Raw genomic sequence first — 14,906 nt, 5'->3', positions numbered from 1 at the left:
TTCCGCTGGACGGCTTTTCCACGACGAGGGCTTCTTACGACCGGAGAAAATCAGCGACGAGGTGAGTCGAGCTGAAGGAGATTAAATCTGTCAAATGGCGGATTCTATCTGTATTTATATGTTATGGTCACGTGTAGTTTCGCGCGCTTGACAGTGACAGAGCGCCAAGCGCCCTGATTGGCTCGCGCGCTTCTGTCTATCCGCCATTGGTTCGTGCAGTTGCCCACAGCACAGCCTATCAGCTCACTCACGTGGGTCTGATGCTCTCGCCTGTGCTGTAGCAAATGCGTTTTAAAATAAAGGCTTCAATATTCTCGAGAAAAGGAGTTTTCCCCATAAGCGTTTGCAACGCAGTACGAGAGAACGTTCTCGTAAGGGAACAAAGTGTTTTTTGCTAAGAATCAACTTAAAAAATGACACAGTGTAGCTTTAATGATATTGGCGGGCGCTAAATTGGAATTATTGTCTTATTTCGATTATCTGATTAGTGGAGTTCTTTTGCAGATTCATGGGTAATGTAGTTTTTCACTGGGAATTCTGATGTTGATCATTTAAAAATAATGCAGGCTGATGGCTTCAACAAAAGCCTATGCTATTGATTAACAACCTTGCAGCTCACAGTAGGTCTTTCTTTAAAGGCTTTTATGTTGTAATTAAAATCAATTATCCTATGGAGAATACAAATGGGATTTTTACTTAAAGAACCAAATTGTTGCACAATATGGCAGATGGGAGGAATGTTCAGGAAACCTGTCTGTCTTTTTGGTTACGCTTGTAGCAGAAATTACACACTTCGGCTTTAAATTGTGTTTCTCGGGGGAAAGGTGCAAACTGATTTTCACCTGTGTTCTTCAGGTTCTGTCAGTAATAACTCATAGGCTGGAAGGCTTAGAGGTGCTTTGTAAACTGAGTGGACTCTGGGGCATCTGTGTATCTGATTCCTTCCCTGTGGTAATGTAGTTTTACGGCTCTCAGAGTTTGCATAGTGAGGGCCACGTGTGCTGCTGGCTGCAGTCTATTTATGCTGAGACAAAGGGGAAGAATACAACCCAAAAAGGTCTCACTCTTTTGGCAGGAAGAAGGTAATTTATAGTCCCAGTGTGAGAGCATCTTTGAGCTGGACTAGTGACCTATTTCAGACAAGCAAAAGGAATAGGTCATCCCCCCAAAATAAATATTCTGTCTTATTTACTCACCCTCATGTCTTTAGAATTTTGAATGAAGTTTTTTTTTTTTCATACATTAAAAGTGAATGGTGACCAATGACCATAGTTAATCATTTTAAGGCACTATTTTCAGTAAAATGTATTAAATTCCTCTCTCAAATCTATTAAAGGATACATAGCATACCAATTTTATGGACTAATTTTATGAAACTTTTATGGTGCTTTTTGTTCTTTTTGGAGATTGACTCCCTATTGTGTTCTAGAGAAGAAAGGTAGGTTTGGAACAACAAGAAGACTAAATAATGACAGAATTTTCATTTCTGGGTGAACTATCCCTTTCAAAGACAAAACTTTTGTTCATTTCAGTATCAGCAGCATTTTTATATTTTAAACTGTCACCTCACAATCCTAGGAAAAGCCAGAATTTAATGGCCTTCAGCTATTAGATTACTTATTTTCAGATTCTAAGGAACAGCACATGCCTCCCAAGAGTGCTGTTTAAACGTTTTAAAGTGGTTTTGTGCCACTAAAGGTATTATAATTTTGATTGAGACAATAATGAGATGGTGCAAATGATTGTATGCTTTGGAAATGCTTTACTGATGTTCAAATTTAGGTTATTTCACGCTTGGACTCCACCTGATAATCAGAAATGATACACATCCAGTTTGTGGGCTGAATAAAGCGACAGCAAAATGGCCAAAACCATGCTACCGTTTCAATTTATCTGGCGCTGTAAACACCTAATTTATATGTTAATTGCACCATTTTAAATGATAGCTTTGAATGCACAGAATCCCAGTTCATTGTGAAATTACACATAGTTGGCATTCCCGTTTGGTCGCTAAAAACAAGGTAGCTCTATATTTAAACCGGACTATTTTAATATGCAAACACACGGTCTGTATATTCATTTACACTTCCATTTACATAGAGCCACCCTGATTTTTTTGACCGCCTGGATATTTGCATGTGCAAAATTCTGTCTGGCTTCTATGTTCAAATCCCTTTCTGACATTGTCAATGCATATCATGCAAACTACAGAACCTCAAAAAACACTTGTGATAGCAGCCAGACAGAGAAGCCCCCCCTCTGTCGGGCTCTTCACACTGATACCAAGGCGACTGGGGGTCATATTTCATGCTTTCTCGGTTCATGTGGCCCTTGCAGACAAAGCCGGCAGTTTTATGGTGGATCTTAAGGAAATGAGGGCCACAAATCTCCTGTTGCCACAAAGAGGGAATGTGCTAATGTGTGGAGAATGATGGATACCAGAGAAGAGAGAGTTCTGGCAGGACAGAACAATGGCTTGTCAAGGTTTAGATACATTTCTCACTTTGAACTATTTTGCGGTTGGAGAGCAACTCATGAGAATGAGAACTTCAGTTGAAGTACAGAAGAACTGCTCTGTTGAATCATTGCATGTCTTTGAGTTAAATGAAGATGGTTATTGAACGTTTCTTGTTTCTGACTCACACGAGCTGGAGGTGTGTTCTCTTTTCCAACGCTCCCCATCTCTGATTTACGACAAGCATTGATATATGCTCAACAGCCACACTGTTAAGCAAACATGTCTTGTCATAGTCTTTCGCAGCAGTGAAATCTTTCTGAGTGATATACGCTGTTGTGCTGCAGAGCAAGTATTCATCATTGAATCTGACAGAATGAATCTCCGGAGTGTCGGATCTGGACACCACGTCTGACATATCCATTAACGGCAGGAGCTTCTAATTGCTTTACTGTTTACTCACATTTGGCCAAAGGTGTCAAAACTGACAGCAAGCATCCTGTGATGAAGCTAATATCCTCCTGAGAGACTGTTAGTTTAACTAGCAGTGTGGTGAGCATGACATGCTAATTTCAGGTCTAATTTTAAATTGAATGTCACATGTTTACAAAACAGACAGTTTGGATCATATAATGTAAATAACCATTATAATAATAATAAATCTTACCACTTTGGTTTATCAATTCAAAATATTACAAACAATACAATAAAAATAATATTACACAAAAATGGTAACTGTACATTTCAATTGTCAATTTCAATTCAATTTCATGAATGAACCTCAATTGCCAAAACCAATGAACTACAGCAATTATTCATCTAGGCTATATGCATACATACATATTTTAGAAATTTAATTTTATATTAACTAATATTACACTGGATAAATGAGTAGTTGTAAGATAGAAAAAAGTTTTTTAATCACCTCGTCTCTAAATTAGTTCATAAAAGCTGCATGCATAATGCATTGCAAAATGCAGTTTTAAATACAAGTATAGAACGTCTCACTGCATGACATGAACACACAAATGTGCAGCATTCAGAACAGTGACCACCCATTAATCAGTTCTCTTCAGTCAAGCTGTCATTTTATGGCATGAGAAGACACACAACTGGTTTTAGCTTATCTTTTGATGGCTGCGTTGCTGTGATCATAGCAGACTGGTTTAACCTGGCTGTGGCCTGTCCAGACAGGCTCAGATTGAGTGTCTTATCCTGCAGTCATTTACCCTGAGGGTTAGCCCTGGTTGTTTGATGTGGCCTCTGCATTGTGCTGATATCTCATCTCTACGCCTCGGACTAACTTTAATTTTTTACAGCTCCGACTCGCCTGTACTAATCCTATCGTATTGCTCTGTGCAGATCTCATCCTGGTTGCTACACCAAAAGCACTTTTGTCTTCACTGAGTGTAACTCAATTTGCTGTCTGGATGTGAAAGGGTTTTGTGGGCAGGTTACTCGGCTGATGATGGCACTGGACGTTCGGTTAGCTGCAGAGGTGTATGGTGAGGAGGGCTCTAATGCAGACTAGAGAGCAAATTGAGTAGAATAATGTGTAGTTTGCTGTTAGCCAGTGAAATAATTAGAGGAGAGGAGATGGAGGGGGGGGGGGGGGGATGACAAAGAGAGGACGAGTCTCTCTTTCAAGGTAATGGAGAATGGAGTGTATTAAGCTTTTATATGTCCTTGAAAGATTCCACATCTAATGGAAGGTTAAGTGGGATCAAACAAATTTCACAAATGTATTCTGATGACTTCTATATCATCAGTAGAGTCATAATAGAAAATATCGCTGTGGTACTTTTTTCTCTTAATGTACACCCAAACAAACGCAAAAAAAATCAAAATGTGAGATTTTAGGGCCTTCTAAACGTGTTAGACGTATAACAGCAGGTGTATTGCTCTACAGAAGAGGATATCTCCCATTTGGTCATTGTGTATCAGCAGCCTCGCTATTGGTCTAGCTGTTCCTCGGCTGAGTAAAGGAAGTGAGGCTGGGTTTATTTTGACCAACAAGTGTCCTCCCAGCCCCCAAAAAGAAAACCCCACCTCATTTCCCCTACAGCAGCCTTTGATGTGTGTTTGTTTAATGACATTATTGGGTCCCAGTCATCTGTGATGGGAGGAGTTCTGGTCCAGAGAAGAGTCAGAGGTTGGATTCTCCTCGCCGCTAGTTGTATCCTGTCACAAGTTATGGTGGAAGCTGTCAGACTATCTGAGTGAGTACAGTGCAACTGATTCGGTTTTGGCTTGTGAGCTGTTTTTACTGTTTTTTTTTTTTTAGTTCCCTCCTAACAGTTTTATTATCTAAATCCACGAGTTAATAAATCAGCTGCAGTTAAAATGTCCGTGGAATGTTCAGCAAACAATTCTATGTTGAAAGGGGGCGGTTCACACAAAACACATTTTTGCATTGCACTATGCTGATTTCTCATTGTTTGTCCATGTAAACATGCTCTAGGCGGACATCTTTGGTGGCTGCGCTCATTTCTCGCATCTTTTGTTGTGACTCACGCATGACATGGCGTTACAAAAATTAAAGTAGTTCAACTTTTAAAAAAAGAGACCTTGGGGCAGATTTTAAAAATGTAAATATTGTTTAACCTGTTAACACTGAAAGACTTACTGCAATAATGTTTTGTCTGTAGCTCTGAGAGAACCTTTACAGAACATTGGCCATAGTTCTGAGAATGTAATCTTTCTGTCATTTCAAGTGCAGATTTGCTTTTGGCATATAACTGGCTTGTCACATGCTTGACTACACCTAAATTAGAAAATCACCATTTCAAGTGTGGCGTTATCAAATGCATTCCAAAGACACAAAAACAGTTTTACCTGAGTGGAAATCAAAGCATTAATTATGCTTTCAGCAGAGATCAGCTTGTTGATACATCTGGGGATCTCATGGTCCATGAGATCCCCAAGATGGATCAAAGCTGCCTCTGGTGCTGATGACGTCATGACTGCGTTATGTTGTTCCAGCCATTCAGTCTTCACATTTGTTCAGAGCTACTGGAGCTGGCGTGGGCATGTGGATCATAAAAGAACTGAGGCCTGCAATTCTGAGAGGTGTTACAGTTAGGCCGCCAAGAACTGCAAAATCATCCAACAAACTAAGCTGTCACTTTCAGTGAGAATTCAAAATATGAGTATTTAGTGGTGAAAAGGACCTGTCTGCACGGATTAAATCGTGATCCTGTCAGATGGGACTTACTGTGAGAGCGACATGGATATTTATTGCAGGATGTTTAACACAGCAATCCACTAAAGTTTATTAGAAACAGGTGAGAGTCTGTGATTGATTCAACGCTGATCTCCCCTCAGGGTAGCGGAGAGCTGAGTTATTTGCAGGTAGTCTGAGTGAAGCTGTTCGTAGCTTTGAAAGTAGCTTGTGAAACAAATTATCATGCTCATTTCCCATATTTTTAAATTTAGATGACCTTTGCCATCATCTAATACTTCACTTAATCTGTAAAATCACTCATTTATTAATACTGTTAAGTGTAATCTTTAGCAAATCTCAAAATTAATGCCCATTTCTCACACTGTACATTATAATGTGGTGGTGCCTAAATTCACTTGGTTGATTTAAGATTATAGCGTTTCATTTTTAATAGATTTTGGCAAAATAGAATCAATCAGTTATCAGCCATAGGATGAAAATAATTAACGCCTTTTCGGGAAATATCATAATTTAGTATTGTGCATCCCCTTAAAAATTTTAATGAAACTATTATCATATAATTTGTGATCAAATAAATAAATAAATAAGGCATTAAATCCAAAATAGCATTGGACTGGAATGTATGGACGCATACTCATACATGTGTACACAAACACATACAGGCCACTTTCACAAAGCAGCAGAATATGGTTTTTAGTCACTGCAGCGTTTCTATAATAAACAGAACTTAGCCTACTCTGTGGACGGCCGACAGCCGTATCGTACTTGGGTTGAATAGGCCTAGAGCGATATACACTTTTACACTAATGTATTAACGAAAGTGACAATCACATTTTATAATCGAAATCAGACATTTATCTTTTAAAACTCAGAACTGCAATTTCTCTAGACCTGTGGTGTAAACAGAACCGCACTTTGCTATTTTGTTACTGCGAGCGTTTGCGCTGCACACGCGAGTGTTGTGTGATTTCATGTGTGATTTTAATAACTCACAGAGACGGGGATATCTGTGTCATTCGACGATTTTAGATTCAGTCGCTGTCCTGAGCTACTCCCATCAGTATTGAGGTCCAAATGGTGCACTTCTAATTGCATTCAAAATAGTTCATTAAAATTTGATATAGGCCTATTTGCGGCTATCGCGAGAACTAACATTTAGCTTACAAGTGAGTGTCATTGTTTTGCTCGTATTCGTTGTCTTTTTTTATTTGTCATTCTGGGAATTTTACATTATAGTTCATTACTACTATGTTCTATCTTAACTGTAACTGGTGTGTAGGAAAGCTAGGCTGTTATCTCTTACAGAACAGTAAGCTACTTAAAAGTTATTGACATGTTGGACTGATAAAGAGGATGTAATGATGTTAAAAATTCTTTCTTTCTTTTTCTTTTTTTTACAGAATGTTGCAGTGTTAAAAAATAAAATAATTATCTGTGCACATCATTATATACAGTATTTTTTAATTCAGTGCACTTGAATGGTCAAATACACAATTATGTTGTGCCTAAAATGAATGTAAACAGTTTGGAGAAAATTAATATAATATTGGATTAATGCATTAGGTCTTAAAGTGACAGCAGCCTATTAAACCTGCTGCTGTCTATGTCCTTAAAGGGTTAGTTCACCCCTAAAATGAAAATTTAGTCATCAATCATCATTTACTCACCCTGGTGTTGTTCTATTGCCGTATGCCCTTCTTTCTTTTTCGAAACACAAAAGGAGATTTTTTTTTAAATGTTCCGCTCACACTCGTCCAAATAATAACAGTGAATCAAATAGAGCAGCATTAAACCTTTTTAAAAAGAAGCAAAAGTATCACAGAATAGTCTGATGTTACATGTGACGTATATTTTATGTATGTTATTAATAAAATCCTGACCTGACCCGTTGGTCTTCTGTGCACAGCTGTGTGACGTGCACGTTCAGTAAGATGCTAATAGCGCCGCAGTTCACTCTGACTCGCTCAGAAAAGGCACACACGTTGTGAACTTCAATCAAGACTAAGGAAAATGTGAAATCTAAGTACTTTCTTCTCTGAGGTGAGTATATCCGTTGTGTTCATCTCAATAAGAAGTTATTGCGTTCACTTATGTCAATCTGACAGTCAACCGGAGCTCCGGTCTGGAGATATTCTACTTAGTGAAGAAAGTACACAGATACTTTTTTTTTGGAATTTCTAGGTGTTGTATTTCATTCATCTTGATTTCTCACAACTTGTGTGCTTTTTCTGAGCGAGTCGGAGTGAACTGCGGCGTTAATCAGCCAAGCCAGTAAGCAGCCGTGCACAGAAGACCAACGGCCAAGGTTAGGATTTTCTCTAAATAATGGGCTACATTAAATTGCATCTTTTTTGTTCTATTTTCTTTTTTTTAACAAACTCTATTGTACACCCCCAGAAAACGTGGGATATACGACACGTGTTACGTGGGATCATTCTGTGATATCTTCCACTGTGATATCTTCCAGCTGTGTCCACCCACTTTAAAAATGGCTGCTTCGCCCCTGTCTGTTATTATATATGGATGTCAATCCCAAACACTGACTGTATGAATATGCCATTGGCATATTGATCAGAGTCCACAGTTGAATTACATCCAGAAAGAGAGAGATCTGTGTACAGTATGGGTGTTTTACAAGACTGGCTTTCAGCATTGTTGCTGTTCTGTCTTTCTCAGCTGGAGGGGAGAGTGAAGGATCGACAGTAGCCGTGGATCGAATACAGGCAGGCGGAGGCTCCTTATGGAGAAGGAGCAGGGCAGCGTGGCCTCCAGTGCCAGTGTCACCATCCCCAACACCACCTCAGCCTCCACCATATCAAACTCCTCCGGCAGACAGCAGGCTGTGCCTCAGATATCAGTCTATGGAGGAATCACGGACAGACAGACCGTTCAGGTAGAAAGAAATCTCAGTCACAGTCAGTCTATTGCAACTTCATATTCCCCATAAATTTGCATTATCCTCTGGCGCCATCTACAGGCTATGTGCAGCAACCACGTATATAATCAATCAACCTTGAGGGTCTCATTCATCATTAATGTGGTGCTCTTCTTTTGTCACATCTGTATTTAGTGATGTTTTTTTATTAACACAGTATTATTTTAACAGATATAACAATTTTAGTGCAATATAAAGACTTATTCTCCAGTATCCTTGAATATGCTCAGTGATAATGCAGAACTCTATGCATTAGATTGAGTCCACAGCTGACCAGCAGTGATTGGCTGCAGATAACAGGACCTCTGATGTCAGCTAAATTTGAATGGTAGTATGGGGTACCACCTTTTACAGTCTATGGGTACCACTGATCACACTGAGCTGGATTTAAGAGAGCTCAACATTTGGTCCCTCATAGGGATAAATCAATTTTCTTTTGGCGGTACGTACATTGTTAAACATGTTGATATTATATAAGAGACTGTGAGACATGTAAGCTTGCTTTTTTAATAATAAAGTAAAAAAAAATATATTTTTAGATTTGTTTTAAGAATATCTATCCCCAATCTGTGTTAAGGGACAAAACTGCATAGTGCCTATTTCTTGAACAAGTTAAAATTAAGCTCCTCCCTTAAGTACACTGTAGAAATTATTATAATATATAGTGTATATATATATACATGAGCTAACAATGAGCAATATATTTTTACAGCATTTATTCATTCTTGTGAATGTTAGTTAATAGAAAAACAATTGTTCATGTTAGTTCACAGTGCATTCACTAATTTTAACAGATACAACTTTTGATTTTAGAAATTTTAGTAAATGTTAAAATTAAGATTAACTAAGATTAATAAGGTTAATAAAGTTCATGCTAACTAATATAGTTAAAGGGATAGTTCATCCCAAAATTAAAATTCTGTCATCATTTACTCACCCTTATGTTGTTTCAAACCTGGATGAATTTCTTCTGCTGAACACAAAAGAAGATGTTTTGGAGAATATGGGTAACCAAACAGTTGATGGGCCCCATTGACTTCCATAGTATGAAGAAAAATACTATGTAAGTCAATGGGGTCCATCAACTGTTTGGTTACTGACATACTTCACAATAACTTATTTGTGTTCAACAGAAGAAAGAAATTCATACAGGTTTGGAACAACATGAGGGTGAGTAAATGATGACAGAATTTTCATTTTTGGGTGAACTATTAACTACATTAATTAACATGAACTTACAGTGAACAATACTTCTGCAGCATTTATCAATCTTAGTTAATCTTAATTTTACCATGTTTCATTTATTTGTTTAGCAGCCGCTTTTATCCAGAGTTCATTCTCAGATTGATTGCCCTGAAGACAGTGTGTACAGATCATATTAGGTGGAGTACTTTAGCTCTGAAGGGAATGTAGTCATGCTGTCAGGCTGCTGTGATGGATGGCGGTGACCCCACATGCCATGTCATGACTCAGGCATGCAGCCGTGCTGGAGCGCACCCAGTGACCCTCTGTGTTTACAAACGGGACGCTACAGTCATTCTTTCTGCTGGTTGCACATGATACAATGAGAAGTGTTTTTCTTTACACCTCTGTGGTGTAAAATACATCATAAATAATATGCGCCCTCTAGAGGACTTAGAAGACTGGGGAAGAATATTATTCACATGTTGATTTAATCATACCATCCCATCTCATCTTACTCAGGTCATCCAGCAGGCCTTGAACAGGCAGCCCAGCTCAGCGGCAGCTCAGTATCTACAGCAGATGTATGCAGCTCAACAACAACACCTCATGCTTCAGACCGCAGCACTACAGCAACAGCACCTGAGTCTGGCTGCAGTGCAGCAGGTGGGCATATATGCCATAGACATACACAGTGGGCCCCAAAAGCCATTACAAAAATATTTGCTTTAATAACAGCAGCACCCGAGCTGCATGAACTCCATCAGTTTGTCTAAAACCAAATGAGCATGTTTTCTGGCATGATTTGAGAATGATGCAAAGAACATTTTCAACTGACCATCTGTACAATTGATCAGTGTCACAAATGTGTCTTATAGTTTTCAAAATCTTTCTATTTATTTCCAGGTTCAAATTAAAATTTGAATCAGGCTTTTGGAGCCCACTGTACATCAACATATGCATCCTTTAAATGCTTGATCAAGCTTATTGACAATGCATAATTGATGCTGGTACATTATATTTCCTTGAAATAATCCTCCCGTCTAACATACTAATTATTGTCTTAATGTTTGATCAAGTGTTTTTTTCTATAAGTACTTTCTACTAAGTACATAAATGTGCATGCTTGTGTCAGATAGTGGTTTACTGTCTGTATCTGAAGATAGTCAGGTAGTGGTTAAAATACAATGCTGTGTGAAGATAAAGAAATTGGATTAAAGCACATGAGGTCTAATGAAAATCACACATGTGTCTTTACGAATTGTGGAGGGTCATTCATCTCTTGTGACAAGTATTGATGTGGGATTTCTTGCAATGGCCAGAGGCATGTTTTTTTAACAAAAATCTGCTCTGGCAGAGCCACATTTGAGGAAACCAAGAGGAACAAGCAATTCTTAACCAAGAAACTATTTGATTCATATTTTTGTCCAGCATGTCAAGCTTCGCTTCAATTATTTTTTGAGTGTCTTATTGCTGTGAATTAAAGAACTAAACCATTGCTAAGTGAGCAATTGACAGTTAGGTTAAATGAGGGTTTAAACTTGAAGTTAATTTAGATATTTTTAACTAACTTTTGAAATTTTGAGATTTATGTGAATTATCCAAAATCAAACCAATTATTACCACAAATATCTCATAATTCATCAGATATATTGCTAAAACTGTTAATTTCGCACCAAAATTATATCATTTCCTGGAGGATGATGTCATTACGAAACTATTATGCAATAAAGGAACATTGCAAAAAAATGGAAAGTGAAATTAAGAACACTAATTATAAAACTATCAAATAATTACAATGTTTATATATATATATATATATATATATATATATATATATATATATATACAGTGAGGAAAATAAGTATTTGAACACCCTGCTATTTTTTAAATAGTTTCCACTTGGAAATCATGGAGGGGTCTGAAATTGTCATCGTAGGTGCATGTCCACTGTGAGAGACATAATCTAAAAAAAAAAAAAAAATGCTTTTTTAACTATTTATTTGTATGATACAGCTGCAAATAAGTATTTGAACACCTGTCTATCAGCTAGAATTCTGACCCTCAAAGACCTGTTAGTCTGCCTTTAAAATGTCCACCTCCACTCCATTTATTATCCTAAATTAGATGCACCTGTTTGAGGTCGTTAGCTGCATAAGGACACCTGTCCACTCCATACAATCAGTAAGAATCCAACTACTAACATGGCCAAGACCAAAGAGCTGTCCAAAGACACTAGAGACAAAATTGTACACCTCCACAAGGCTGGAAAGGGCTACGGGGAAATTGCCAAGCAGCTTGGTGAAAAAAGGTCCACTGTTGGAGCAATCATTAGAAAATGGAAGAAGCTAAACATGACTGTCAATCTCCCTCGGACTGGGGCTCCATGCAAGATCTCACCTCGTGGGGTCTCAATGATCCTAAGAAAGGTGAGAAATCAGCCCAGAACTACACGGGAGGAGCTGGTCAATGACCTGAAAAGAGCTGGGACCACCGTTTCCAAGTTTACTGTTGATAATACACTAAGACGTCATGGTTTGAAATCATGCATGGCACGGAAGGTTCCCCTGCTTAAACCAGCACATGTCAAGGCCCGTCTTAAGTTTGCCAATGACCATTTGGATGATCCAGAGGAGTCATGGGAGAAAGTCATGTGGTCAGATGAGACCAAAATAGAACTTTTTAGTCATAATTCCACTAAACGTGTTTGGAGGAAGAAGAATTATGAGTACCATCCCAAGAACACCATCCCTACTGTGAAGCATGGGGGTGGTAGCATCATGCTTTGGGGGTGTTTTTCTGCACATGGGACAGGGCGACTGCACTGTATTAAGGAGAGGATGACCGGGGCCATGTATTGCAAGATTTTGGGGAACAACCTCCTTCCCTCAGTTAGAGCATTAAAGATGGGTCGAGGCTGGGTCTTCCAACATGACAATGACCCGAAGCACACAGCCAGGATAACCAAGGAGTGGCTCTGTAAGAAGCATATCAAGGTTCTGGCGTGGCCTAGCCAGTCTCCAGACCTAAACCCAATAGAGAATCTTTGGAGGGAGCTCAAACTCTGTGTTTCTCAGCGACAGCCCAGAAACCTGACTGATCTAGAGAAGATTTGTGTGGAGGAGTGGGCCAAAATCCCTCCTGCAGTGTGTGCAAACCTGGTGAAAAACTACAGGAAATGTTTGACCTCTGTAATTGCAAACAAAGGCTACTGTACCAAATATTAACATTGATTTTCTCAGGTGTTCAAATACTTATTTGCAGCTGTATCATACAAATAAATAGTTAAAAAATCATACATTGTGATTTCTGGATTTTTTTTTTTAGATTATGTCTCTCACAGTGGACATGCACCGATGACAATTTCAGACCCCTCCATGATTTCTAAGTGGGAGAACTTGCAAAATAGCAGGGTGTTCAAATACTTATTTTCCTCACTGTATATATATTTTTTTTTACTGCTGAACACTGAAAGACTCTTGATGGGTACATGCTGAGAGTGCACTGAATAGATACCCTGCATCTGCACAAATAATTTATTTGGAAACAGTTAACAAATAATGACCTTTTTGTATTTTTAAAGATTAACCTAATTTGGATATCCACAGAATGGAAATCCCTTTGGGGAATACAGTAGAGTTGAATGTATTGTGTGGTTGTAGTGTTGAGTGGCAGGCTGTGGGAACGAGGGATCTGTTTTCTGCCTCTCTCTCTCTCTCTTGCTCAGTGTTGTTGTTATTGATTAATGAGTGCTGGGTTTGACTCTTTTACCACTCTTTCTCTCCGGCATTCACTCATTCCCCATAGGCTAGTATAGTGGCAGGAAGACAAAGCTGTAATCTGAATGGCACTACATCCCAGCAGACTGTGGCCTCCCAAACCACTGTAAGTATTATTAAAGCTGACACTGATATCTCACTCAACAAGTCTGCAGTGCTACAGAAAAAAATGGCAGTGGGTATTACTTACATGTAACCACTTTTTTATGTACATAATGGTGGCTTCCTTAACTTAACTGGCTTAATGTGATCATAAGGCTTTGGTTAAGAATATGATTTATTATGCTGATTAAGATTTTTTCTTTGTTGAAGCAGATAAACCTGGCCACATCCCCAGCGGCAGCTCATTTGATCAGTCGAGCCCAGAATGGGAGCTCTGTTCCAGTCTGCATTGCCCAACAGGCCGTTCTGCTGGGAAACTCCTCCACACCCACACTCACCGCCAGCCAAGCACAGATGTATTTACGAGCTCAGATGGTAAATCCTCTTACACGCGCACAACCACAATTACAAATGTGCTTTCTAAATAAAGACTTGTTTTTACATAATGCTGATTATAATGAGCATAGATTAAACATAACCCGTTTTATTTGATTAAAAATAACCCATTGTTTTATTTTATTTTAATAAATTTTTGCTCCAATATGACATACTTTCCTGGAGAATGATGGATATAATGATGGAACTATATAACTATAACAATAATATTTTTTAATATAACTCTGATTGTGTTTGGCTGAAAGAAGAAAGTCATATCACCTAGAATACGACTTGAGGGTGAGCAAATTATGGAATAATTTTCATTTTTGGGTGAACTAACCCTTTAATTAAGTAAGCACATGATTTGTTTTTGTGTAGAATTGTGGAGTGGTCCCAATTCTAATTCTATACTGTATAAACGGATCATTTCAGTTCCCTAATGGCAGCTCTCACTGTAGTGTTGGTTATAAGCACAGTCAAATGCACACCTAATGGATATTCTTCTCCAAGATTTCCTCATGAATAAATAGTATTTTTCTTGAAATGGAAAAAATAATTGCCATTTTGGCATTGCCTATGTATGTGTGTGTGTGTGTGTGTGTTTGTCGGTGTGTGTGTGTGTGTGTGTGTGTGTGTGTGTGTGTATGTGTGTGTGTGTGTGTGTGTTTTATTCATACTTACCATCTTACAACATCGTTTTCATTTGGCCTTGGATTTTTAAATATGGCACAGCTGCAGCTCTTTAAAAAAACCCAATAAGAGTCGGGATGGTGACCAAAATGTAATGTTTTCACTGGCACATAGACTCTATTTTCTCTAAAACTCTGTTTTCTCTTTTTGGCTGGGTACTGATTAGCAGTAAATGAGCTGTTTGAGATTTGCCAGAATTCG

At 38.4% G+C, this 14,906-nt stretch overlaps 1 protein-coding gene across 4 annotated transcripts in view; it reads left to right on the top strand.

Moving 5' to 3' along the window:
- phc2a (polyhomeotic homolog 2a) overlaps positions 1–14,906 on the top strand; it is a 47,251-nt gene that overhangs the window by 12,051 nt on the left and 20,294 nt on the right. For 2 of the 4 annotated variants that reach the window (XM_079849262.1, XM_079849260.1), the window contains exons 2-5: positions 8,316–8,532; positions 10,279–10,422; positions 13,564–13,641; positions 13,851–14,012. In XM_079849262.1, coding sequence (XP_079705388.1) covers positions 8,380–8,532; positions 10,279–10,422; positions 13,564–13,641; positions 13,851–14,012 — 537 coding nt within the window. In that variant the 5' untranslated portion in view covers positions 8,316–8,379. Of the gene's footprint in view, positions 1–8,315; positions 8,533–10,278; positions 10,423–13,563; positions 13,642–13,847; positions 14,013–14,906 lie in introns of all 4 variants that reach the window. The other 2 variants (XM_079849261.1, XM_079849259.1) reach the window with 1 other exon arrangement.

The sequence above is a fragment of the Squalius cephalus genome, assembly GCF_949319135.1.
Source record: "Squalius cephalus genome assembly, chromosome: 18".
Lineage (NCBI taxonomy): Eukaryota > Metazoa > Chordata > Actinopteri > Cypriniformes > Leuciscidae > Squalius > Squalius cephalus.
This window is presented reverse-complemented; position numbering and strand designations above follow the sequence as displayed.